This window comes from Cynocephalus volans, chromosome 10 (assembly GCF_027409185.1).
Source record: "Cynocephalus volans isolate mCynVol1 chromosome 10, mCynVol1.pri, whole genome shotgun sequence".
NCBI lineage: Eukaryota > Metazoa > Chordata > Mammalia > Dermoptera > Cynocephalidae > Cynocephalus > Cynocephalus volans.
Genome location: NC_084469.1, coordinates 44,096,417 through 44,120,803, shown reverse-complemented (window position 1 = coordinate 44,120,803; position 24,387 = coordinate 44,096,417). Strand labels below are relative to the sequence as shown.

General features: G+C 58.8%; 1 protein-coding gene across 5 annotated transcripts; it reads left to right on the top strand.

Moving 5' to 3' along the window:
- The first annotated feature begins 1,119 nt into the window (after positions 1-1,119).
- SREBF1 (sterol regulatory element binding transcription factor 1) lies at positions 1,120-23,597 on the top strand. 5 transcript variants are annotated; one of them, XM_063109200.1, is made up of 20 exons: positions 1,120-1,357; positions 12,262-12,357; positions 15,414-15,845; positions 16,197-16,372; positions 16,457-16,591; positions 16,673-16,894; positions 17,544-17,658; positions 17,933-18,159; positions 18,376-18,577; positions 18,691-18,869; positions 19,104-19,365; positions 19,449-19,615; positions 19,818-19,986; positions 20,573-20,681; positions 20,961-21,070; positions 21,155-21,287; positions 21,454-21,619; positions 22,082-22,279; positions 22,388-22,499; positions 22,857-23,171. In XM_063109200.1, the coding sequence occupies exons 1-20, from the start codon at positions 1,267-1,269 to the stop codon at positions 23,084-23,086; spliced, it is 3,531 nt and encodes a 1,176-aa protein (XP_062965270.1). In that variant the 5' UTR covers positions 1,120-1,266; the 3' UTR covers positions 23,087-23,171. The 5 variants fall into 5 exon arrangements, with proteins under 5 accessions (XP_062965270.1, XP_062965268.1, XP_062965271.1 ...); XM_063109198.1 differs by lacking the exon at positions 12,262-12,357; XM_063109199.1 differs by lacking the exon at positions 1,120-1,357 and having other exon boundaries at positions 12,253-12,357.
- The last annotated feature ends 790 nt before the right edge of the window (positions 23,598-24,387 follow it).

Sequence of the window (24,387 nt, the reverse complement as noted above, 5' to 3'; positions counted from 1 at the left end):
GGGTGCCTCTTTCTGTTTGCATACCTCCGGGGATAGGGAGCTCACTGCCCTATCGGTTTCAGAGATCTGAATGTTAGTTCTGGATTTATTTCAATCCACCTCATTGAGACCCCTCCCTTCCCACCTGCTCCACCTAGTTCTGTCACCAAGCCACAGGGCCCAGGGTTTGGTTTCCAGCTCTCTGCTCAGCCAGGCTGTCTGCTCTCACCTGACCCCAGGCTGTCATGATCCAGGGCAACCTGGCTGAGATCTACAGCAGTCTGCCCAACATCTTGGCGCTCCCAGGAACGAACACTAACTTTGGAGTGAGATAGCCCTGGGGCCCAACCTTGTTGTGGTCCCTAAGTAGCTGTGTGATCTTGGGCAGGTCATTGTTTCTCTGGATCTTCCTGGGTCCTGGCTTCCTCCTTCAAGAGCTGGACTGGGCCTGCTAGTCCCTAAGCCCCTCCCCTGCACCCACATTGGGATCTGGGTAGAAACCAGATTAAGACAGGATGGGAAAGTCCAGCCTCTTCCAGCTCTTCCCAAGGCTGCTTCCCTCCTCAGGAGGCCAGTCTTCTGGGACCTCTGCAGGTAGGGACAGGCTGACCTCACAAGCGGTGCCCATTCCACACCACACTAACCTCCCAGCCAGCCCGTGGAGAGGCATCCTTAGGCCCCTGTTACAGAGGACGAAAACTGAGGCACAGAGTGGTGATGTAATTGGCCCAAGGCAGCACAGCAGGCCTGGGACAGCTATAACTAGGACCCATGTCTGTCTTGTTCTAAAAAGCCAAATGTAGGAGGTGAGGTTTGTCGGGTCCCCCCTCCCCGCCGCGCCAAGTCCAGAAACCTCTGGGATGGGCCCACTCGGCCCCTTTGTGCTGGAGAAACTGAGGCCCGGAGAGGGGCCGGGCCTGCACGAGCTCCCAGCTGCAGTCGGCCTAGGTCGCTGTGCGTGAGGCTGGAGAAAACGAATGAGTGGAGGGCACTCCGACCGAGGGGGCCGGCTGAGGGCAGGTTTTCCCAGTAGACCGGGGAGCAGGGGTCCCGCTCTCTCCTGGTGGGGCGGGGCCGTCTCTCCGGGGGCGGGGCCTCCCCGCAAAGCCCCGCCCCGCCTCTCCCGCCCTGCGGAGCCGCCGCCTGGGGAACCCAGTTTCCGAGGAACTTTTCGCGGGCGCCGGGCGGGCACCGAGGCCAGGGCGGGACGCGAAGGCGCGGAGCGGCAGCGTGCCGGAGCCAGCGGCGCGGCGCTCCCCAGGAAGGGCCGTGCGCGGCGGCGGCGCCATGGACGAGCCGCCCTTCAGCGACGCGGCTCTGGAGCAGGCGCTGGCCGAGCCGTGCGAACTGGACGCGGCGCTGCTGACCGACATCGAAGGTGCGTCAGGGCCGGCCGTGCTCGAGGCCGGGCTGGGCGCCGCGAGGCGGGGCGTGCAGGCGGCGCCCGGCCTTTGTCTGCGCGGCCGGCGGTTCCGTGCTGTGCACGCGCGGGGCTTCCCGGCGTCTCTGGGCTGCGCGCCGTGGACTTCGGTGTCCGGGGCCCGGCCGAGCCTCCCCGGCGCCCGCCGTGTCTTCCGGGCCGCGCACTCGCGTTTGCGGCTTCCCGGACCCCGCGCCGCGCGGCCGCAGAGTCCTCAGCCCGTGGCGGTCGCGGCTGGAGCTTGGGACCCGGGTGTCGCCGAAGCCCCGCCCCTCCGTGACGCCAGCGCCGGGTTACTCCCGGTCATTCCCTCCGACCCGAGAGTTCAGCTCGGCGCAGAAGCGCTTGCGCATGCGCGCGGTGCTGCCTCTTGCCCTTTCCGGCGGGTCCGGGTCTCTGGGGTCCGAGAGGTCATCGTTTCTGCACACATTTATTGAGCATGTGCTTAATACCAGGCCCCAGTCTGGGTACTGAGGGTTCACAGACATACCCGGGCTCCCTCTCTTCTTGGGAGCACAAAAATCCCCAATGAAACCCGCAAACGGACATTTAGTTGCACCTTGGGGTGGGGTAGGGATCTGGCCGCTTTTGGTCAGGGGAGGCCTCTTGGAGCAGACTTTTGAGCTGAGATCTGAGGGTCAGCCCCGGGATCAGAGGGGCAAGATGTTTTCCAGGCCAAGGGCAGAGGCCCCGAGGCAGGGTCTAAGTTTGAAGAGCAGAGGAATTTGCAGAGGTGGTGAGGTTGGGAAGGTAGGCACACAGGAGAGGAGCCCGGCCTTGTCCGCCGGGGAAAGGGCTGGAGCAGAGCAGCTGCGCCGTCTAGCTTACACGTTTTAACGCATCACTCTGGTTATTACAAAGAGAAGGGGTTTGGGGCCAAGGGTGGCAGCAGGTACCGGTTAGTAAGCTGGTGCCTGCACTTTGTGGACAGGAAAACCCCAGAAGTCCCTCAGCAAATTACCCTCCATGGTCGCTGTGCAGGAGTTTTAGCAACGCTGGCTAAGTTGCATTTGGTTGATGGGGAAACTGAGGCCAAGAGCACAGGAACAGGTTGCCTGGACTCCCACAACCTGAATGGACATATCTGTGGAGCCTGTGGCCACTCTGGGGTTGGCAAAACAGACACATCTAAGACAGCCGTACTTTTGCCCTACTGAAACCTTACAGATTAGCCCTAGGTCTGACCGCCAGACCTAGGGCCTTCCTAGCCCTCCTTCCCCCTGGGGCTGGGCTAGCGGAGGACACCGAGAGGAGCATCCTTGATCATGGGGCTTCCCCCAGCCTTCCCCAGTCCTGGCACAAGGGGTTGTCCTTTATTTACTGCTCTCTGGAGTGATAAACCCTGAAATCCCAAGCCTAGGAGATCCAGGCCTGCCTCAGTTACTAGTTCCACAGCACTGGGCCCAATGGGTGCAGTTTGAGAGGCTCCATGACCAAGCTGGGATGACATGGACTTTGGGGTCATGATTTGAATCTGGATACTATTCATTTCCTTTGCCATCTGCTCAAGACCTCTTACCCTCTGAGCCTCAGTTTTCCCGTCTGGAAAAATGAGGATGCAAATGCTCCCTTCACGGGGGAGTTGGGAGAACCGAATCAGGTGTGTCCAGGCCTCAGGTCTGGCACAGACCTTTCTCACTGACTCATGGATAGAAACAGTGTCTCCCAAGACCCTATGACCAGACTTGGGCAGCCACCATAGGGGCATCTGGGGGTCACCCAAGGCCTGAGCTCTAGTCTGAGAGAGGGCAGCCAGACCCTTGAGGACCATGCAGCCCATGCAGCTTTTTCTCACTGGGGGGTGGAGGACAAAGGTTTGCCCACTGCAGTGGAGGGTTTCCTAGTTTTTATTCAAACTTTCTGTTCTTTTTCCCAATTACACCGTGAATCTCTTTTTTCATGGTAGAAAAATTAGAAAGTGCACGTGAGCAAAAAGAAGAAAATGAAACTTCCTTAAACCCACCACCCAGAGATAAGCCCTATTAATTATGTGAGGGATTATTTCCTCTGTGTGTATGTGTATTTTGGGAATGGCTGCACACTCTTTATCTGCTTTTAAAAACAACTTTATTGAGGTATAAGTTACATGCCATAAAATTTATCCATTTTAAGTGTACCATTCAGTGATTTTTTAATTTAATTTACTGAGTTGTGTGACCATGAATAGTTATAGAACATTTTCACCCCAATATGATCCCTTGTGCCTGTTTACAGTTACTCCCCATCTCTACCCCCAGCCCCAGGCAACCACAAATCTGTATTTTCTATAAATTAGAATAGGGTCCATTGGTTCACAGTAGATCGTAACCTGCTTTGTTGCATGTCGACAGCCAGACAGCAATCAGGTTCCCTTGTTTATCCACACTGTCGATGGACTTCTATGTTGTTTTGTTCTCATAAACTGTGCTGCAGTGGACAGTCCGAGGTCAGTCTTTGCCCTGATCCTCATTTAGTTCTATAGGATGAGGCTCTGGGAGGGCATTGCTGGTCAGAGGCCGAGCCTGCTCTCCTAGTTTCTACCAGGCTTGGAGCTGGGCAGCTTCTGTAAGTTCTAGAGGGAGGTGACTTGGGGGTGGGAAGGCCAGGTCTCCTGAGAGGAATGAGGGTTGAGAGGTGGGCCGGGCAGTCCTCAAGTGCCAGGATGAAGAGCTAGGCTGGATATGGTAGGCAGTGTTGGGCGTTGGAGCAGGGGTGTGCCATGCTTGAGTTAGAAGTTCTCTCTGGCTACTGGGGTGGAGTAACATGAGCAGAGAACACTAATTGAGCACTTACTGTGTGCCAGGCACTGTGCTGACAATCTCATGGAATCCTCCTGACACCTACAAGTGGATAGACTTACGATCTTCATCTTACAAGCCTCTAGGAACAGAGAGGCTAAGTGACTTGCCCAAGGTCACACAGACAGACCATGGCAGAGCCAGGATTCAAACCCAGGTGGTGGGCTCCAGAGACTATGCTCTTAGCTCTTATCTGCTGGGCTCCTAAGGCAGGGAGGGCTACGCTGGGGGGCCTGGGAGAATGGGTCATAGAGGAGTCAGAGGCTATGTGGCCACCTCCCCTTCCCAACCCAGAGCAGCGTTTGCATCATAAGACTGGGAACTGCCACTGGGGAGCCAGCCAAGGGCCTTGAGCCCCAACTGGCCCTGCTGCCTGTCCCGGCCAACTATCTGTCATGTGAGTGGTCTTGGAGCAGAGCTGCCACCACAAGTCCTTGTTTCTGTGGGTGAAAGCACTGCCCTGACCGTAGTGCTCCCCAAGTTCGAATCCTTCGTCTGTCCCATGACCTCGGATGCGCTCCATCTCCTCTGGGGCCTCCTTCTCTCGCCCTGTGCTTCAGGGTCCCTTGCAGCTGTGGGGAGAGAGACGGAATGTGACAGCAGCCCTGTACACGTGTTGGAGATTATTAGTAAGCTGTGGCAGTCTTCACTGTCCCGCTAAGGATTAATCTATCAGATCTTGCACAAGCTTGTAAGTGCAGAAGGGACGGATGGAGACAGAGTTCTGCTTGGGGCCAGGAAGGGGACCTCTATGTCCACCATGGGGGCTGGGCCTGGCTGAGAGGTCACTCTGGGGGCTCTAGGGAGAGAGCTTTGGTGACACAGCTTGTTCCCTTTCCTGTGCCTGCATACCTCCATATCTGCTCTTTGTCTGTCTGACCCCCGCTGTCTGCCACGCTCTGGTCAGTGTTGCTTCCTGGGAAGCCCTTGTGGAGCCACCTCACCCTGAGCTCTCCTGGCCCTGATTTCCCTCCCAACATGCCCAACCCAACCATGGGGGCCTTGCTTCCATTCTCTGTATGTCTGGCTGTTTTCTGGAACCAGGCTGGCCGTAGTGGAGAGGGCACATTGGGGGCCCACTTTGTGTCCCCACACCTCTCCCCAGGGTATCTTGTACCCAAATTCTCTCCCTAGTCCCACCAAGCATGGGCGCTCCTGAGAAAACACAGCTCTAGATGGGTTACTGCCCAGCTCTCAGCATATATTTCCCTAGGTTCCAAATCATCCACGGCTCCCCAGAGCCCCCAAGATGAAGTTCCCTTGCCTCAGTGTGGCACTCAAGGCCTGCAAGGTGTGCCAGACCTGTCCCTCCTGTGACATTGCCCATCTATCCAGAACCCACCTCCTTGGGCACAGTCTGCCCTGGTAGGGGACTTCTTCCCCCTCACCCCTCATCCCGAGCCCCTCAGGTGGAGCTGAGAGGGCCTTTCCCATCAGACCTGTTCCCCTCCTGGGCCTTTTTCTTCGTTTTGGTCTCCAGCCTGTCCAACTCAAGGGTGACAGAAAGCAGAAAGCCTTCCAGGGTGGCTGTGAACGGTTTCTCTTAGAGAAAGTGTTCCACTCTCTCCGAACTGCAGGGCTTCCCTGAGAAGCAGGAGATGGGGGCTCTAAGATTTGCTGCCTCTAATCCCCCATGGGCTCAGCCCTAATGCCTCTGAGGGGACAGGGTTGGGAGACGGAGAGGAGGTGCTGGGAGTGGACCCAGGGAAGCAGGCAGGTGGCTGGGAGTTACCTCCTAACCAACAGCCACTTAGCCAGACACAAACATCCTGAGTGACCTGGTCAGCTTCAGGCAGGGGTCACTGCTGGGCAGAGGCCTGGGATCTGGACATCGTCCATTGACAAGCTGTAGCCCAGGTCGGAACTGCTGCACTGGCCAGAGGAAGTGTCTCTGGCCTTGTCTCCTGCCAGCCACAGGCCCTGTGGATGTGCTCTTTGACCTCAGGAACTGACTGGGGTCAGTTGTGGTGATGTGGGGAGGGGAAAGCCTTATAAACCAGTTCAGGGCTCCTGGCAAGAGGGCAAGAAGTCTCTGAGGCTGGCTCCAGGCTGGATTCCTCCGCTGGGTTTGGGGCTTGGTGGGAGGTGGGACAGGGCTGGGGTCCTTCCCATGCAGGAGACTTTGTGGCCTGTAGAGGCCCTGATTTGGAACCCTGTTGGGCTCCCATCCCAACTGAGCCCTTGCTCTCCAGCTGTTTCCCAGCAAGCCTTGCCCCTCCAGGCTGCTCCTGCTAGGGCTCTGAGATCCCATGCTCCCTGCAGCTGGAGGGCTTGGGTCCAGCCCTGTGTATGACCTTGGACAAGTGGCCACACCTCTCTCATCTTCAAGTTCTTATCAATACAATGGGAACAATACTAGAACCACGTTCTTGGAGTTGCAGCTATCAGATGAGCTAATTTAGGTCAAGAGCATAAGCAGTGCATGGCACATAGTAGGCCCTCAACCAATGCCAGTTCGTGTTGTTATTACTGCCATTTAAAGCGCTTAACTAGTACCTGACACCTGATATGTTTAGTTCAATAAATGTAAGCAGAGATTATCCAAGGAGCCTGTGCTGGAAGTTTCTAGGAAGTTCCGGGCTATGGTTCCAAGTTCTGAGCATCCACCATATTCTGGGTCTCTGCATGGGAACCCTGTGCCCACCTCACCCCTGGGGAATAAGCACCCCATCCTTAGCTTCCTATAAAGAGACTAGAGCTGGAAGAAGCCACCTCGCCCGCTGTACAGATGAGAATGCCTGACTCACTCACGGCCGCCCTGGCCACCCAGCCCTGTTGCGGCCCAGGCCCAGTGGCAGCTGAGGTGGGCGAAAGAGCTGGAGACCAGTGGGAAGCAGCAGGGAGTCCAGGCCTACAGGGATTGCTTGCCAGGTGGAAGGACCTGCTGAAGAAGCATGGTTTCCAGCCGGGGGATGTGGGGCAGAGCGAAGCAGGCGTTTCTGAATCTCTGGCCACAGTCTGTGGCTCGCTGCATAAAGCACATAAAGGCATCCTTGGAAATGCAAATAAAAGTGCCTTCAAGGTTCCAGGCACACAGCCCTCGGACTGAGCAAAGCAACCGAAAGTACATAAAAATGATAAAACCCAGGGCTGGTGATGCTATGAGGAGATGGGACACATTGCAGCGGTGGTTGTAAAGGAGTTTATCTTTTCCAGAGAGCAGCCTGATGGCTCTAAAACAGCATGCCACCTTCACTTCAGGTTTAAAACAATCTGCAGGGAAACAACCCTAAGAGGAGAAATACATTTAATTTATATGTAGAAATGCACAGCACTGCTACTTAGACTGGGAACAATTGCCCAGCAGTAGGGGACTACCCTCCAAACTGCCACTGCATCAACCCACAGGTTGTTTTTCAGCTACCAGATGAAGTACGTGTGCTGGGCCCACAACTCAGGCGAGGTGTGTGAATTAGCGTTGACCAGCATCTTATTTAATCACCACCGTCTCATAGGTTATGCTCAGGGTCACTCAGCACACCTGTTGCTCTGAGAAGAGCCCAGTGGGAAAAGGAAGTGTCACTGAGTTTTACAGGATAGTACCATCAGTGTTGTGGGAGCTGGTGTGGGGAGTGACACAGACGGGGAAGAATCTGAGGTGACACTAGAACGAGTTTTGAAGGAGGAAGGGGAATTTGCCAGGTGGTCACGGGCAAGTGGGAAGGGTCTCCTGGCAGAGGGCACAGCCTGGGCAAATGCATGATGGCCTTAAATAGCAGGATATGTTCAGAAAGCACACGAGGAAAGTGCGGCTCAGTGAGAGCTGGGCGGTGGGGCCCAGGTGGCTGCAGACGCACAGGAATGGTGGTGGATGTGGCCATGGCTGGAGTCCACACAGCCCTGATGCAGCCCCTGGTATGCTCAGCCCCGTGCTGAGTCACAGAGCTGGTTCAGGCCTTGGCCTTGCCTGGTCTCTAATTTGGTGAGGAAGGTGGGAGTGGGCCGGGGTGGGAGGGTAGGAAGGAGGCAGTACTGAAGCTGAGCCTTAAAGAGCTTCGTGTTACCTCCTCTTCGTTTTTGCACTCTGCACATACTTACTGAACTGTGACAAGTAGCGACAGCAGGTGGGGCTGAAGAGTAGGCTCTCTGTCAGCACAATGGGGTTTGAGTCCAGATTCTCCACTTGGAGCTGTGGGACCTTGGGCACGTGGCCTCCCTCTGAGCCTTAGTTTCCTCATCTGTCAAGAGGGCCCATGCCCAGGTACACCCAGGGCTCGAGCCTTTGGCCCATCCCATTCTGGGAAGAGCTGGCACACACTTGCTCCCTCGGGGCAGCCATGAGCACACAAAGGGCGGCCTGTGCCCCTGTTACATACATGACCCGCTGAGGACACGAGAACTTGCCGACCTGAGTTATCGGGAGGATCAAGGAGGTGCTGAGCGGGAGCAGGACAGCAGGCAGGGTACAGCCAGGACTTTCTGGGGGATGGGTGAGCCCCATCGCCGCCCTACAGCCTCTATCAGGCAGGCAGAGTTGATGTGGTCTGAGGGTCCCACAAGCCACTGTCGCAGGTCCTCCCCGTGTGGAGGTGCTATACCACCACCTACACCATTCACCCTTCTTCACATTTTGTGCAGCCTTTGTGATTGCATTGCACGGGAGTTCACAGATCCTTTTCCTGCCCATTTCCTAGAGCATCGGTGTCCTTGGCTCAGGTGACAGACATACCTGAGTTGGAATCCCAACTCCTTGGCTGCCTCTCTGACCCCTACCCCCCTCACTCCCTCTGCTCCAGCCGCTCTGGCCTCCTTGCTGTCCCACCATCACGCCAAGCTTGTGCCCACCTCAGGGCCTTTGCACATGCTGTTTCTTCTGTCCAGGATGTTCCTCCTCTCTTCTGGCCTACTCCCTCATTTTATGCAGACCTCCACTCATAGATCACCTCGCAGGCAGTCTTGCCCTGACCATCTTATCTACAGTGGTCCCCTCACACTCTCTTTACCCTTCCTTAGTTTCTTAATGATGCTCATCACCACCTACACCCACATGTCTCCTTGTGTTTTCATGCCGTCAGTCTCCCTCACTGGAACATAGGCTCTACGAGCGGAGGTCTTTGTGCTGTGCACCTGTATCCCCAGTGCGTGCGACAGGACTGACACAGTAATTGCTGGGGAAAGGGCAGTAGCTATTGTCAGGAGGTGGATTGGGGCTTTGTGGACCAGGCTGTGCAGGGCACTGGTGCACTCCCTGTCCCGGGAGGCTTGCAAGCAGGGTTTGTTTGCAGTTCAAGGCCTTGTGCAGGTTGGATGGGTTGTAGGCTTCTGTGATGGTCAGAGCTGGGCTCTGCAAGTTCGTGGTGTGAGGACCTCCCAGGATTCCTGTCATGGCCTCACAGAATAGATAGGCCAGAGTCATTAATGGCTGCCCCACATCTGCCTACAGAGGGAGGTTGGAAAGTAGAGCTGGATAGGGGTTTCAGGCTTCTTGTTGGATCCTGATAGAATCTGGGAAGGAGAGGAGGAGGAAGGAGGGGTTGTCAGGTCTTCACAAATCTAGGGAAAATGAAAGAGTTGGGGGAGGGAGCAGATGGGCCCACTGAGGCCCAGAGTCTGTGCGTCATTTTCTTCCCTATGTTCAGAGAGCGTGTAGGAACCAAAGGTACCTTCTGAATGTTTGTGGGAAAGCCTAGTGCTCAGCTCTCCTGCAGATGGCCTACAGTTTGGGTGCTGTGGGTAAGCCTTTCAAGACCAGCTGTCCAAGCTGTCAGGGTTGGGATTAGGGGAGGCAAAAGAGATGCTTCCTTAAATTGCGCATCCTGGGGGCCTCTCCTGCCTCACCCCTATCCGGCCCTGTTAATTCCCCTTAAAAAAAAAACTCTGTCAATTGTTTATAGAGCTCTGACTTGACCACCACAAGTGTGGGCAACTCACTACCTGATTTTCCAGTTCTAGACCATTCCAGTTGCTGCAGAAGGAACTAACCTTGTTGAGACTCTTGAGTACTGAATGCTTTACATGTTTGCTTTCTCAGAATCCCCACCCCTGGAGACTCTAGGGGGTGGAGACCATGGGTGGAGGTTCAGAGAGGGGCAGTGACCTGCCCCCGGGTCACACAGCAGGTGAGCGAGGGGCTGAGGGGAGAGAAGGTGCTGGCAGGAGCCCCACATCCACCCCCTTTGGCTGTATCTTCAGGGGGAGGCTGCAGGGCTGGCTCTCAAGTTCCCATCCCAATCACGACCCTGGTGACCAGCTTCTGCAGAAATTGGCCAGCAGATCTGGCTCCAGGGGAGAATGGGATGAGGTCTGGTCGGGCCATGATTTCCAGGGGATGGCCGGCCCTCCACATGCCACCGGGCGCCTCTTCCTTGCTGCCTTTTAGCTTAGGCTGTGTCCTCTGCCCAAAGGCTGGCCCTCCGTTCACGGGTCACATCCCTCCTCTTGGAAGCCTCCCCGACTCCTGCTCCCTGCAGGGGGTCAGTGAGCAACTGTCCTCTCCCTCCCCGCTCCTTGGTCTGGATGGGATGGAGGCAGAGAAATAAAAAACAAAAGGAGGTGAAAGTATGTAGTGAACAAAGATGAGGAAGCGGAGGGGCGGGCTGGATGCCTCAGCCGTGGCCCTGGCCAGTATCTGCTTGCTCGTCCTGCCACATTCTGGGCTCAGGAAATGGGGAACAAAGTCATGAAAGAACCAAGCTGCGAGCGTCTGCTTTTTGGGAAACTCAGACCTGGAATTCAGCCCTCGATGTTCTTTCGGTCAAGGACTCTTCCCTGTCTTAAGTTACTCATGTGAGGTCAGAGCCTTCCCCAAGAGCAAGGCTTTGCTTTTGTTTTGGGGGGTGAGGGAGAGTGTGAGCCCCCAGAGGCTGAAGGAAGAAGGGGGTGGAGGTGCTAGAGAAGACCTCTGCTTCCCTTGGAACCTCCCATGAGGCCATGAAAGAAGGACCTGGAAGGGGCGGGTGCAGGGTGTGTGTGAGGCAGACACGGCTGAGTTTTCTCAGACGCCTGAAAAGGGAGAGAGATTGGGGCCATAAGGGCCCCCGGGCCCCCAACACAGACTGCTGAGTCGCTGGGCCTGCCAGCCCCGGATTTGTCCACCCTTCTAGGCTGCAGCAGACTGGAAGCCTGGAAGCCAGGAAGAGGGGAGCAGTGCTGGGGTTTGAGGCCTGCAGGCCTATGCTGGAGGCCTATTTGGCTGTGGAAGCCTGAGCTGCTGGCCAGGCTGTGAACGTGCACGTGTGCATCCAACTCATACCTTTAACAGAAGGAGAGACAGGCCTAGGCACCCCCTCAAAACATGAGAGCCTGTCACCCTCTGCCTTCTCCAACTTCTGTTCCAGGGACTGGGTCCCCTCCTGGCCACCCAGTGGCCAATAATGAATAAGTGAGTCAGCAGGCTTCACCTAGGGACTTCTGGGGGGATGTGAGACCTTGAGGGGGAGGGGCTGACTTCATTGACCTGAAGAGGGACATCAGTGCTGGGAGTCAGAAGACTGTGAATGTGTAATTTGGGGTAGGGGTTTCCCTTCCTCACTCTGGGCCTCAGTTCCTGATCCCTGCAGCCACCACTGGGCAGCACTTGGCCTTAACTGCTTCTTGCATACTGAGCTTGGCACCCGCATTATCTCCCTTCCACCATTCGATGCCAGGGAGATATGACTGTCCTGTTTTCTGGAGGAGTCAACTCAGGCTTAGAGCCGTCGAAGCTCGCTTAGGGTGTCAGCGACCCAGAGCTGCGGGGTACTGGGGCTTCTCTGCCCGGGTCCTCCCTGCCTTGTCCGCTTGCCCCGCGGCACTTCTCGGAGGTGCTAATGGAGTGGGAGGGAGCTGGGGGGGACAGTGACCGCCAGTAACCCCGGCCGACGCTGGCGCCGAGCGGGTTAAAGGCGGACGCCCGCGAGTAACCCCGGCCCCATTCAGAGCTGCGGGGTGAAACCCGAGCCGCGGCCGTCCGGGGGGCGGGGCCGGGGCGGGGCCCTAGTGAGGCGGCGGCGCGGCCGCTGATTGGCCGCGCGTGCTCACCCCATGTCGGTTCCGCGGCCCCGGGGGCGGGGCTAGGGGCGGGGCCGGCGGCGGGGCGGGGCCGGCGGCGGGGCGGGGCGCGCCGAGGCGCTCCGCGGGCTTTAAAGCTCCGCGGAGCCTTGACAGGTGAAGTCGGCGCGGGGAGGGGCCGGGGCCAGCCGCCGGGACGCCCCGAGGGGGCGGCGGGCGCGGACGGCGGAGCCATGGATTGCACATTCGAAGGTATTTTTTGGAGGACTTGCACCCATTATTACGATGCCTCCGTCTCTGCTGCGGGTCACCATCCCGGGTTCCTGCCGGGAGGAGGGGGACGCATGGAGGCAGTTGAACTTGAGTAGAAAAGAGCCCCTTCTTGAGGGAGAGGGTGTGCCAGTCACCAGCTCACTAGGGAAGTTGGTGGACTCTCCCCGGACCTCATGAGTGCCCCCTGCAACCCAAGGTTTGCTTAGAGGCCCGACAGCCGCACGCCGGGACCTAGGCGTTTGGAGGGAAAGGGTGGCTTTCTCCACATGTCTGCTCCCCCTCTGGGGCAGGGCCAGGAGGAAGCAGGGAGGAGGGCCAGCTGTCCATCTGTCTGCCGGGGGGGGTTCCACCTGTTTGGTGACCCTGCTTTTTGTGGGCATCTTGGACCCTCCAGGCAGGTAGTGGGAGCCCTGGATTGTCACAATTGTCAGTTTTTCTTTCAGGACCCTAGTGTGTCCCTTCTATCAAAGGTGCTCACATGGACTGGGGTGAAGGGTGGGAGATCCTGCAATTGAAAATACTTTTTGACTTTATGACCTGTAAACCTGGAGGGTCCACAAGTATTTCTACCTGAGGACTCAGGGAGGCTGAGCCTGCCACCCTATCTTGCTCTGTCCATGGCCTTAAGAGGTCCCCTCCTGCAGTAACTTTCCTGCCTGGGCACCTGTCAGTAGGCAATGTTCAGTCCCCACTCTGTGCTAGCTGCCTGCTAGGCAAAACCTCAGGCAGCTCTGCCAAAAAGGATGATTTGATCTTTTCTGTTGTACAGATAAAGAAACTGAGGCCCAGTGAGCAGAGGTGATTGGCCCGGGCTCTACCTCAAGTTAGTGGTGGGCAGGGCTGGGAGCTCATGCTGGGGATCCTGAGAGCACTGGGGGCCCCGGGCTTGTTTGCTCATGGGCACTGTAGAGCACTTTGACCCAGTTGTGGCCGCCCCGAGTTGGTTAGAGGGCCCTGGTCTGAGCCAGGCAGGCTGCCAGTTGCCTGCTGGTGGAGAGGGCCTGTGGCCGGCTGGGGCTCAGGCAGGGAGTGTGTCCCAGTCTGTACAAGGAGGAACGAGTCAGCATAGATAGCATTTGCTTTTAACAGAGGGGAAACCATAGCCCTGAATGGCCAGGCCTGGGTCCTGAGGCTACTTGGCTGCAGGCAGAGCCTGGGCTTGTGCCCAGAATACACAGACACACACTGGTTGGCTACATGGCCAACACCTGGCTCAGCCCCAAGCCTTGGTCTTTCTTCTGAGTAATGGGTTGGTGATGGCAGCTTCACTCCTGGCTTCCTGGTGGGCAAGGGAAGTTGCAGAGACAATGAATTTGGCATTTTGTAGTCCTGAATTTGAGTCCCACTGTGTGCTTTTGAGCTGCTTGTGGCTGTTTCTGAACCTCAGTGCCCTTTTTTGTCTCCAAGATGAGGTGAGCTAATCTTGCAAGGTAGCCTAGGGTAGTGGCCAGTGGTTGAGGCATGGGGGTCAGGCAGGTCCTGGACTCAGATTTGTCTCTGATTCTGTAAGAACATAGGCCAGCAAGTCACGTCTCTACAGCTCAGTTTCTTTATCTGTAGAATGGGGCTAATGATCATGCCTCCCTCTTAGATCTGTGCGTCAGGAGGATTAGGGGCCCAGCCTGGCCCCATTAATGTGGATGGCCCCAGAATGGGCCTGGCTCTTGGCACATATCCACACTGATGACATGCCCCCCACCCTTTGAGTCCTTCCAGCATGGATGAGGACCTTGCTCTGACCTGGGGTCCTCTTGGGGGACTGCTCTGTCCAGCATTCACACTGCTCTGTCCAGCATTCACCATTCCTCTTTGGGTATCTTGTGCTGCCCCTGGGGAGTGCGGCCTGAGCTGCACAATTGGGTCTGGTCATGGAGGATCCCACTACCTCTTCGGGGACTTAAGTCAGTCCTGCCTCTCTCTACACCTTTCTCTTCTCTCTGTAAATTGTGGGGAGGGGGAGGTCACCCACTCCTGCAGTCTCTAAGTTCTCTCATCCTGTGCCCAGAAGACCCTGCTGGGCAGCCTTGAAGGAAGAGACCAGGAGAGGCCAGTGGGTGGAATGTGGGGACCATCACACTTACATGAAGGTCCTCTTGGTCCTGTTTCCCACCTCCCCTAGGCTGCCTCCTCCCTGTGGCTACTATGTCTCATTCTCCTCCCCAAAACTGGACCTGCTGGATCTTTGAGGCATGCCCCCATTTCACAGATTGAGAAACTGAGGTCTTAAGTGGGGCCAGGGCAAGGCTGTACCTGGGCCTCTGAACTCCTTTTGTCTTGGGCAGGGTGGGTGCTCCTTCACCAAGCCAGGTCCTGGGGCAGGGGTGGTGATGGAGTGTGGAGAGGGCAGGAGAGGCTGTCAGGAAGGGTTTGTCACCTCCTGGGCAAGTGCTTGGAGGCCGGTTTGTGTCCACAGTACAGTGCAGATGCGGGTGTGTGTAAGGAATCAGAGGTGGGTATCTTTAGAGTATATGCTTCATGAACACAGGAGTAAAAATCTACTGCCATCCACATCAAGATACAGGACATTCCCAGCTCCCCCGTAGGTTGCCTGGTTCTGGGCGGTGATTTCTGTCTGTCTTGTTCATGTCCAGGAACCTGGCATACAGTGGGCCTGGCAACAGTGGACACCCAGGACATGCTTACTGAGTGAATAAATGTTTGAAAGTGGGCCTGATCTTTGCTGTGGACTGAGGATGTTGTCAGATGCTCAGGAAAATGCTGGGTGGTGTTGACAGCTCTGGCTCTGAAGTTGGCAGTCTTGGGCCTGACCCCTGCTCAGCCCCAGCCTAGCTGTGGGCCAAGGTCATGAGCCTCATAGCCCCACCCCTCCAGTTGCTGCAAGGGCTCTTCGAGCACCTGCAGCATGAGGCATTGCTCTAGATGTCACAGGTGCCTGTGAAATGGCTGTGTGTCCAGGAGTACCGGCTCCTGTGGGTGTTGTCCTTGCCCTGGCCCCACTTGGAGACTTAGTTTCTCAATCTGCGTGGGGTCTAGCTTCTACCCCATTGTTGCTCACTCACCCTCTTCTTTTCCAGACATGCTTCAGCTCATCAACAACCAAGACAGCGACTTCCCTGGCCTGTTTGACCCACCTTATGCTGGGGGTGGGGCAGGAGTCACAGACCCGGCCAGTCCCGATGCCAGCTCCTCAGGCAGCTTGTCCCCCCCTCCTGCTACACTGAGCTCCCCTCTTGAAGGCTTCCTGGGGGTGCCCAAGGCAGAGCCCTCACCCTTGTCCCCACCCCAGTCTGTACCCACACCATTGAAGATGTACTCATCTGTGCCCGCCTTCTCCCCTGGGCCTGGCATCAAGGAAGAGTCAGTGCCACTAACCATCCTGCAGACCCCTGCCCCACAGTCCCTGCCAGGGGCCCTCCTGCCCCAGAGCTTTCCGGCCCCAGCTCCACCGCAGTTCAGCTCTGCCTCTGTGGTGGGCTACTCCAGCCCTCCTGGAGGCTTCTCCACAGGTAAGGGGGATGTGGTGGGAGGGGGAAAGCTGGGCTGGGGCTGCCAGGAGCACAGGAAGGCGTGTTTGCTGTGGTCTTACTAGAAGAATGTGTAGGGTTTAGAAACTGCGTCTTCACTCTTTGCCTGAGAGCCCCACTACTAGCAGTGCTTGGATTCTGGCTGCTGGGGTAAGCACTGCCTCCCACTGGAGGTCTGGCAGGAAGCTACACATTTGCATCAGAGCCTAGGGAGGGGCTGTCCAGATAGGAAACCATGGCGGGTAATGACCCATCCAAGGCCACAGGGTGATAGGGACCTGAGGCGTGGGTTGAAAGTGGGTGAGGGCTGCAGCCCAGGCTTTGTCTCTGCAGGGACCCCTCCTGGGAGCACCCAGCAGCCGCTGCCTGGCCTGCCACTGGCTTCCCCACCAGGGGTCCCGCCTGTCTCCTTGCATACCCAGATCCAGAATGTGGTCTCCCAGCCGCTGCTGACGGCCACAGCAGCCCCTGGAACGACCACTGTGACCTCACAGATCCAACAAGTCCCGGTAAGGGGGTCTGGTCAGGCATCAGGGAGGTGGCAGCCCCTGGTGTGGACACAAGCTCATTGCTGAGCCCTCTCCCACCCCCAGGTCCTGCTGCAGCCCCACTTCATCAAGGCAGACTCGCTGCTTCTGACAGCCATGAAGACAGACGGGGCCACTGTGAAGACAGCGGGGATCAGCTCCCTGGTCCCTGGCACGGCCGTGCAGACAGGGCCCTTGCAGGTGGGTGGCCTGGGCGGGGCTGAGGGGCATGGGGTCTGCACACACACATGTCCCTCTGGTAACATGTGCCTGGCCCTGCAGACCCTGGTGAGTGGTGGAACCATCCTGGCGACAGTGCCATTGGTTGTGGACGCTGACAAGTTGCCCATCAACCGGCTGGCAGCCGGCAGCAAGGCCCCGGGCTCAGCTCAGAGCCGTGGTGAGAAACGCACAGCCCACAATGCCATCGAGAAGCGCTACCGCTCCTCCATCAACGATAAGATCGTCGAGCTCAAGGACCTGGTGGTGGGCACTGAGGCAAAGGTGTGGGCAGAGGCTGCAGAGGCACGGCCTGGGGCCATGTGGGGAGCGGCCGGTCCGGGGCACCTGGAAGGGAGAGAGGGATCAGGGTGAGCATGGACAGACGAGGACTTGGGCCTGGCCAGCCCCGTTTATTCAGTTAACCTTTATCAAGAGCCTCCTCAATAAAAAAGGGGCTGTTCTAGGCATCGGGGATGCAGCAGTGAACAAGACAAAGATCCCGACCTGGAGGAGCTGAGTTCTCGGTGGGGGGGAGATGACAATAAACAGCATAAGTGAGCGTTAGAGCATGCCACGGGGTGGGAAGTGCTCTGGAGGGAGACGAAGCAGGAAGAGGGACGGGGACAGCTGCAGCTCTAAATCATGTGGTCGGGAAAGGAGTGACTGAGGGGATACGATAAATGAGCGGAGCCCCGAGGGAGGTGAGGGAGTGTCATGAGGATGCTGATGACAACAGCAGCTATCCAGGCACTGTTGTGTGCACTTTACCTGTTAATTCTTAGGCCCATCCCAGGAGGTAGGTACTACTATGGGAGGAATATCCCAGGTAGAAGAAACAGCAAGTGCAAAGGTCCTGAGGCAGCTGTGTTGTAAAGTGGCTGCCACCATGCCTGACCGGCCACCTTTGCTCTCTCCCTCCCACCCCTTGCAGCTGAATAAATCTGCCGTCTTGCGCAAGGCCATCGACTACATCCGCTTCCTACAACACAGCAACCAGAAACTCAAGCAAGAGAACCTGAGTCTGCGCACGGCTGCCCACAAAAGCAGTGAGTCCTGGCTTGGGTCTGCCTCTGCCTCTGGCCTCTGCTCTAGCCCTACCCTGCCCCCAGCTATGGCCTCGCCTCCAGCCCTGGCCACTTCAGCTCTAGCCCCTGGGTTAGCTCTGGCCCTTTGATGGCTCTGGTTCCTCCTTGGGCCCTAATCTAGCCCTGTCCCAGCTTTTGGGGCCTCAGGAGCTAGGCCAACCCCAGGGCCCTGAGCTCTGATTCAGGGTGGAGTGCCCAGTCTTCACCCCCAGCTCTGCTCCTTTCCCGCCCGCAGAATCTCTGAAGGATCTGGTGTTAACCTGCAGCAGTGGAGAGAACACAGACTTGCCCATGGAGGGCGTGAGGTCTGAGGTGGTGGACACGCTGACCCCGCCACCGTCAGATGCTGGCTCGCCCTCCCAGAGCAGCCCCTTGTCCCTTGGCAGCAGGAGTAGTGGCAGCGGTGGCAGTGGCAGTGGCAGTGACTCGGATTCTGATAGCCCAGTCTTTGAGGATATCCAGGTTGGGCCCTGCAACGTTGGCTCCGTCCCCACTCCTAGTGATAACCTCTGAGCCCCAGGACTGGGTCAGGAGGAGGCCCCTAACAGATCCTACCTCCCATTGTAGACAGAAAATCTGAGGTCTGGAGCTGGATGGGGTCCCGCTCCCTCCTTCCCAGTCCCGTGCTCTCTGGGGTCACTTGGGCTCTGACCTCACCACTCTGCCCACCCCCACCAGGTGAAGCCAGAGCAGCTGCCATCTCCCCACAGCCGGGGCATGCTGGACCGCTCCCGCCTGGCGCTGTGTACACTTGTCTTCCTCTGTCTGTCCTGCAATCCCTTGGCCTCCCTGCTGGGTGGCCAGGGGCTTCCTGGCCCCTCGGATGCCACCAGTGTCTACCACAGTCCTGGGCGCAACATGCTGGGCATCGAGGGCAGAGGTAGAGCAGGCCAGCCTGGGATCCTTGGGAGGGACTCTTGGGGGCGCAGGCCTGTGGGCTTGGGACTCTGGATTTCCTGGGAGCTGTATCTCCACCCATCTGTCTGCTCATAGATGGCCCTACCTGGGCCCAGTGGCTGCTGCCCCCACTGGTCTGGCTGATCAATGGGCTGCTGGTGCTGGTCTCCTTGATGCTTCTCTTTGTCTATGGAGAGCCAGTCACACGGCCCCACTCCAGCCCTGCCGTGCACTTCTGGAGGCATCGCAAGCAGGCTGACCTGGACCTGGCCCGGGTAAGGGGCCAGCCTGGGGGAGAGTGGGTAGGGCAGGGATCCAGGCTCCAGGCTGACACGGTTCTGGGCATCACCCCTGTTCCCTGCTCTCTGTGCATGCCACGCATCTGCCCTGTTCTCCCTACTCTTGTCCACTCCACTGCCCCTGAGGGTCCAGCCCTGTGCTGCTGGGGAGCCTGAGGTGGAAGGCTCTTCAGAGACAGAGGAAGTGCTCTGACCCCACTTTTCTCACAGGGGGACTTTGCCCAGGCTGCCCAGCAGCTGTGGCTGGCCCTGCGGGCACTGGGCCGGCCCCTGCCCACCTCCCACCTGGACCTGACCTGCAGCCTACTCTGGAACCTCATCCGCCTCCTGCTGCAACGTCTCTGGGTGGGCCGCTGGCTGGCAGGCCGGGCGGGGGGCCTGCAAAGGGACTGTGCTCTGCAGGCGGATGCTCGCGCCAGCGCCCGAGATGCAGCCCTTGTCTACCATAAGCTGCACCAACTGCACACCATGGGTATGGCTGGGTATGGAGCTGAGTTTGAGGGGCTCCCAGCCACCTTAGCAGCACCCCGGCCTCACGCCCCACCTGCTTTCCAGGGAAGTACACAGGTGGGCATCTTGCTGCCACCAACCTGGCGCTGAGTGCCCTGAACCTGGCGGAGTGTGCAGGGGATGCCCTGTCCGTGGCAACGCTGGCAGAGATCTACGTGGTGGCCGCGCTGAGGGTCAAGACCAGTCTCCCGCGGACCTTGCATTTTCTGACAGTGAGTGGGTGGTGGGCTGGCAGGCACAGGGCTGTGGGCTTTTCTTTGCAGCTCTCAGCAGTGGCTCCCTGGGCAGGGGGCTGCACAGGATGAGACAGTTGGTTACGAGGGGGGCTCCAGCCCCGCTGGGATCTCCGCCCCAGGTCCAGGTTTGAGCTCCTGTCTGGGTCCAGTGTAACAGCCTGGCTCCCTTCCCTCACAGCGCTTCTTCCTGAGTAGCGCCCGCCAGGCCTGCCTGGCACAGAGTGGCTCGGTGCCTCTTGCCATGCAGTGGCTCTGCCACCCCGTGGGCCACCGTTTCTTTGTGGATGGGGACTGGGCCGTGCGCAGTTCCCCGCGAGAGAGCCTGTACAGCTTGGCTGGGAATCCAGGTACTCTCACCCCTGTCCCTGTCCCCCATCTTGTCCCTGTCCCCCCCCATTCCCATCCCTTGTCCCCACATCTCTGGATGTCCCTGCCCACCCCAGTCCACCTCCCCGCCGTCAGTTGTTGCTGTGGGGGCTACAGGAGCAGGAAGACCTGGTTGGGGCACTGTTGCAATTGGGGCTCTTCAGAAGAAACAAAGGATTTGAGGGCAGGTGGTTGGTTTGGGAGGGCAGGTGGTGGCTGTCTCCAAAAGGCAACCCTGTGGGCTGAGGAAGTGAGCTGGGAAGGGGTGGGGCCAGCCCAGGGGCAGAGCCAGCCCAGGGGCAGAGCCAGCCGAGGCGCCTTCGCCAGTGGGTTGCCTTTTGGAGACAGCCTAGAGCATGCCTCGTGCTCCCAAGGGCAGGGGCTGGGGTATTTATCCACCACCTGCCATCTGTCTTTGGTGGGGGCTGCTCCCAGGGCCAAGCTGGCACTTTGGACTGGCCCTGGGTGTGGACCTCCCAGAAAAAATTCCTCAGTGTGTAGAGGTGACTGTGGAGAGGAGGGCTGGGGCCCCTGTCCCCCACCCCACTCACCCACTCCTCCGCACAGTGGACCCCCTGGCCCAGGTGACTCGGCTATTCCGTGAACATCTCTTGGAGCGAGCACTGAACTGTGTGGCCCAGCCCAACCCCAGCCCCGGGTCAGCTGATGGGGACAGGTGAGTGTCCCTGTGCCCCCTCCAGGCAAGACTCCTCCAGTGTGAAGTCTGTGAGTGGCTGTGTCCAGGGACTTTGTGGGTGGCAGAGCCTGGGCTGTGTGCCTTTATTTCTTCTCTGGGTCTTATTTTCCCCACCAACCTGGCAGGAGGAGATGGGGGTACTTTGTGGAGCAGGGGGTCAGGCTGTGCTCTGGTGGGCAGGTGGGGAGGGCTGGCGCCCTCCCAGGACTTCCAGCCTTCCTGCCATCTGTCCTGACAGCCAGTCCTTTCCCGCCACAGGGAGTTCTCAGATGCACTCGGGTACCTGCAGCTGCTGAACAGCTGTTGCGATGCTGCCAGCGCCCCTGCCTGCAGCTTCTCCATCCGCTCCAGCGTGGCCACCAGCACCAGTGAGCCCCCTCCCTGCCCCCGCCTCCCACTCAGCCCCAGATGTAGAGGGGCTGAAGATTCAGGGAGCCCCTCCCCCTCTGCAGGCACAGACCTGGTGGCCAAGTGGTGGGCCTCACTGACGGCTGTGGTGATCCACTGGCTGCGGCGGGAAGAGGAGGCAGCCGAGCGGCTGTACCCACTGGTGGAGCACCTGCCCCGTGCCCTGCAGGAGTCCGAGTGAGTGCCCGGCCCCCCAGGCGCGGCGCCGTGTTTCCACTGGCCTTTGTTCTGGGCCGTAGGATCGCTGCCCTTTATTCCCCAACAGGCCAAAACCAGGGCAGGGGTGCTCAGCGTGGGCCGTTGGCCAGATCTGACCGGCACTCCTCTGCCCTGGTCCCGACAGGAGACCCCTGCCCAGGGCAGCTCTGCACTCCTTCAAGGCCGCCCGGACCCTGCTGGGCTGTGCCAAGGCAGAGTCTGGCCCAGCCAGCCTGGCCATCTGTGATAAGGCCAGTGGGTTCCTGCGGGACAGCCTGGCCACCACACCAGCTGGCAGCTCCATTGACAAGGTGAGGTGCGGGGCTGGGGCCTGGCAGGGTTGGGGATCACAGCTTTCCACTTCCCAGGCGTTCCCGGGCCGCCCTCAGGGGCTGTAGAAGACTGGGGTTAGCCCAAGCGGCGCAGGATAGGGGGTCCGGCTGCCCTTGCTTTTTGGCTAAGGCTTGAGTCCGGGGGAGAGTGGCTGCCCCTCTCTGGCCTCAGTTTCCCCACCCCCAGGAGGAAGGGTGGGGTGAGCAGCATGGCTGGGCCCCTTTCTGCGGGTGTGCATGGCGGCTCCCTAGGCAGGTGGCCGGCGGGGGCCTGGAGAGGCGGGCGGCCCCGCGGTGCATTGCTGTTGCATTGCGCGTGTGTGCGCGGGTGCAGTGCCTCGGCAGTGCAGCCCGGAGCCGGCCCCTGGCACCGCGGGCCCCCGCCTTGCCCCTCCCAGAGCCGGAATCCCCCGTGACCCCTGCCCTGCCTGCCACCCCCAGGCCGTGCAGCTGTTTCTGTGTGACCTGCTCCTCGTGGTGCGCACTAGCCAGTGGCGGCAGCAGCAGCCCCCGCCAGCCCAGGCGTCCCAGGGCGCCACCAGCGGGCCCCAGGCCTCTGCCCTTGAGCTTCGTGGCTTCCAGCGCGACCTGAGCAGCCTGCGGCGCCTGGCGCAGAGCTTCCGGCCTGCCATGCGAAGAGTGAGTGCCCACAGGCCCCTCACCTACCAGTGGGGATGTGAGCAGGGCGACGGGGACAGAGTGGGGGCTGGGCCTGAACTTCAACTCTCCTGGTCCCCACCCGTCCAGGTGTTCCTCCATGAGGCGACTGCCCGGCTGATGGCAGGGGCCAGCCCCACGCGGACACACCAGCTCTTGGACCGCAGCCTGAGGAGGCGCACAGGCCCCAGTGGCAAAGGAGGTGAGGGGCAGCTGCACCCTTCCAGGTGCGAAGGGCTCAGGTGTGATGGATACTCAGGTGTAGATGTGAGAGAGACAGGCCCAGGGAGTTACCTTTATGAGAAATCGCCTAGAGGTGACTGTCATTTGTGGGATACACGACCGTGCATGCGTGACTCTATGGGACAAGTCTGTGCTCTACGGGACAAGCCCTGGGGTGGTCTGAGACTCCACGTGGATGCCTGGGACGGGTGGGGAGAGCCCGTCTTGCGGCCCCTCCGCGTGCGGGGCGGCGCGTGGGCGGTACCTGTGGCCACCGCGGGACCGCTCCGGGGCGTGGCCGGGCCAAGCCCCGCCCCTGACGCGGCCCTGTGCGCAGGCGCGGCTGCGGAGCTGGAGCCCCGGCCCACGAGGCGGGAGCACGCCGAGGCTCTGCTGCTGGCCTCGTGCTACCTGCCGCCCGGCTTCCTCCCGGCGCCCGGGCAGCGCGTGGGCATGCTGGCCGAGGCGGCGCGCACGCTGGAGAAGCTCGGCGATCGCCGGCTGCTGCACGACTGTCAGCAGATGCTCTTGCGCCTGGGCGGTGGGACCACCGTCACCTCCAGCTAGATCCTCAGCGTCCCGGGCTCGACTGGCCGCAGGCAACACCGGAGACCCGGATCTCCACGATCCACCTGTGGCTGCACGGTCCCGGGGTGGGGCTGGGGGGGCCTCGGTGACCTCTGTCTCTTTCGCTGGGAGGCCAGAGGGGCGCTACCCTCCCACCGCAGCCCGCTCCTAAAGCAGCTGAGCGGCGGCCAGGGTGGTGCTGACCTCTGGTGACCGATCGCGAGATTGCAGGGGCTCAGCCTGCCGGGTTTTGCTCGCAGGCACTTCAGTGGCTTTTTCCCTCTCCTGTCTACAGGGAAGAGGGGCTACATTTTGCTTGGCTTTCCCGGTCAGCAAGGGGAGCCCTGCCCCAAGGCTCCTCTTTCCCTTCTAGGGAGACTTGTACATAGTGTAGATCAGGGTGTGCCACCCTCCTGGCCTCTGAGGCTCATGTGCTACTTTCTCTTTCGGAAACTTTATTTTCATAGGTTGAGAAGTTTTGTACAGACAATAAAAAATGAAATTATTTATATTCTGGGTTTTGTTCCTTTGTGGAGGAGGGTGTGTGTGCTTCAGCTGATGGATATGCTGACCAGAGAGTCCTTTGGGCCTTCCCTTCCCCCCAGCACCTAGGCAAAGGCTTCCCATCCCCCACTGCCATAATGGACAAAATGTATGTGGGAGTGGGGTGGGGGACTGTATGACCTCCAGCTGACCTGTCCTATTGAGCTCTGGGCACAAGTTTGGGTGGTATAGGGCCTTGATGGTCTATTCCTTCTCACCTCAGCTTCTGCCCCCGTCAGGTTTCAGGGTGACAGGGGAAGATGCACTCAGTGACTTCAAGGACCAGTTGTGATAGGAGCTACAACTTGGGCCCCCCTGTATTGGGTGTCTCACCTCGCCTACACCCTGTCCCCTGGTGATGTCCTCATACCTGGGGAAGCCTTGCATCCCGGCAAAGACCCAGGCCACTTGGGGGCAGGGAGGTGACCGGGCAGCAGGGGTTTCTTGTTCTACAGTACAGGACAGAATCCTGGACTCCCCACTTGTGCCCCCTCCGTTCCCATCCCCCACCTAAAGCCTGGCCCCGTCTCCCAGCAGAATCTGGTCAGAATCCACGGGCTGCAGACTTCCAAAACAATCGTTGTATCTTTATTGACTTTTTTTTTTCTGAATGCAATGACTGTTTTTTACTCTTAAGGAAAATAAACATCTTTTAGAAACAGCTCGATACACACAATCTTCAGTGTGAAGCAATATACTAATAAGAACACTAGTCGTCTTAACATTTACAGTCTTCATATATATTATATATATGTATA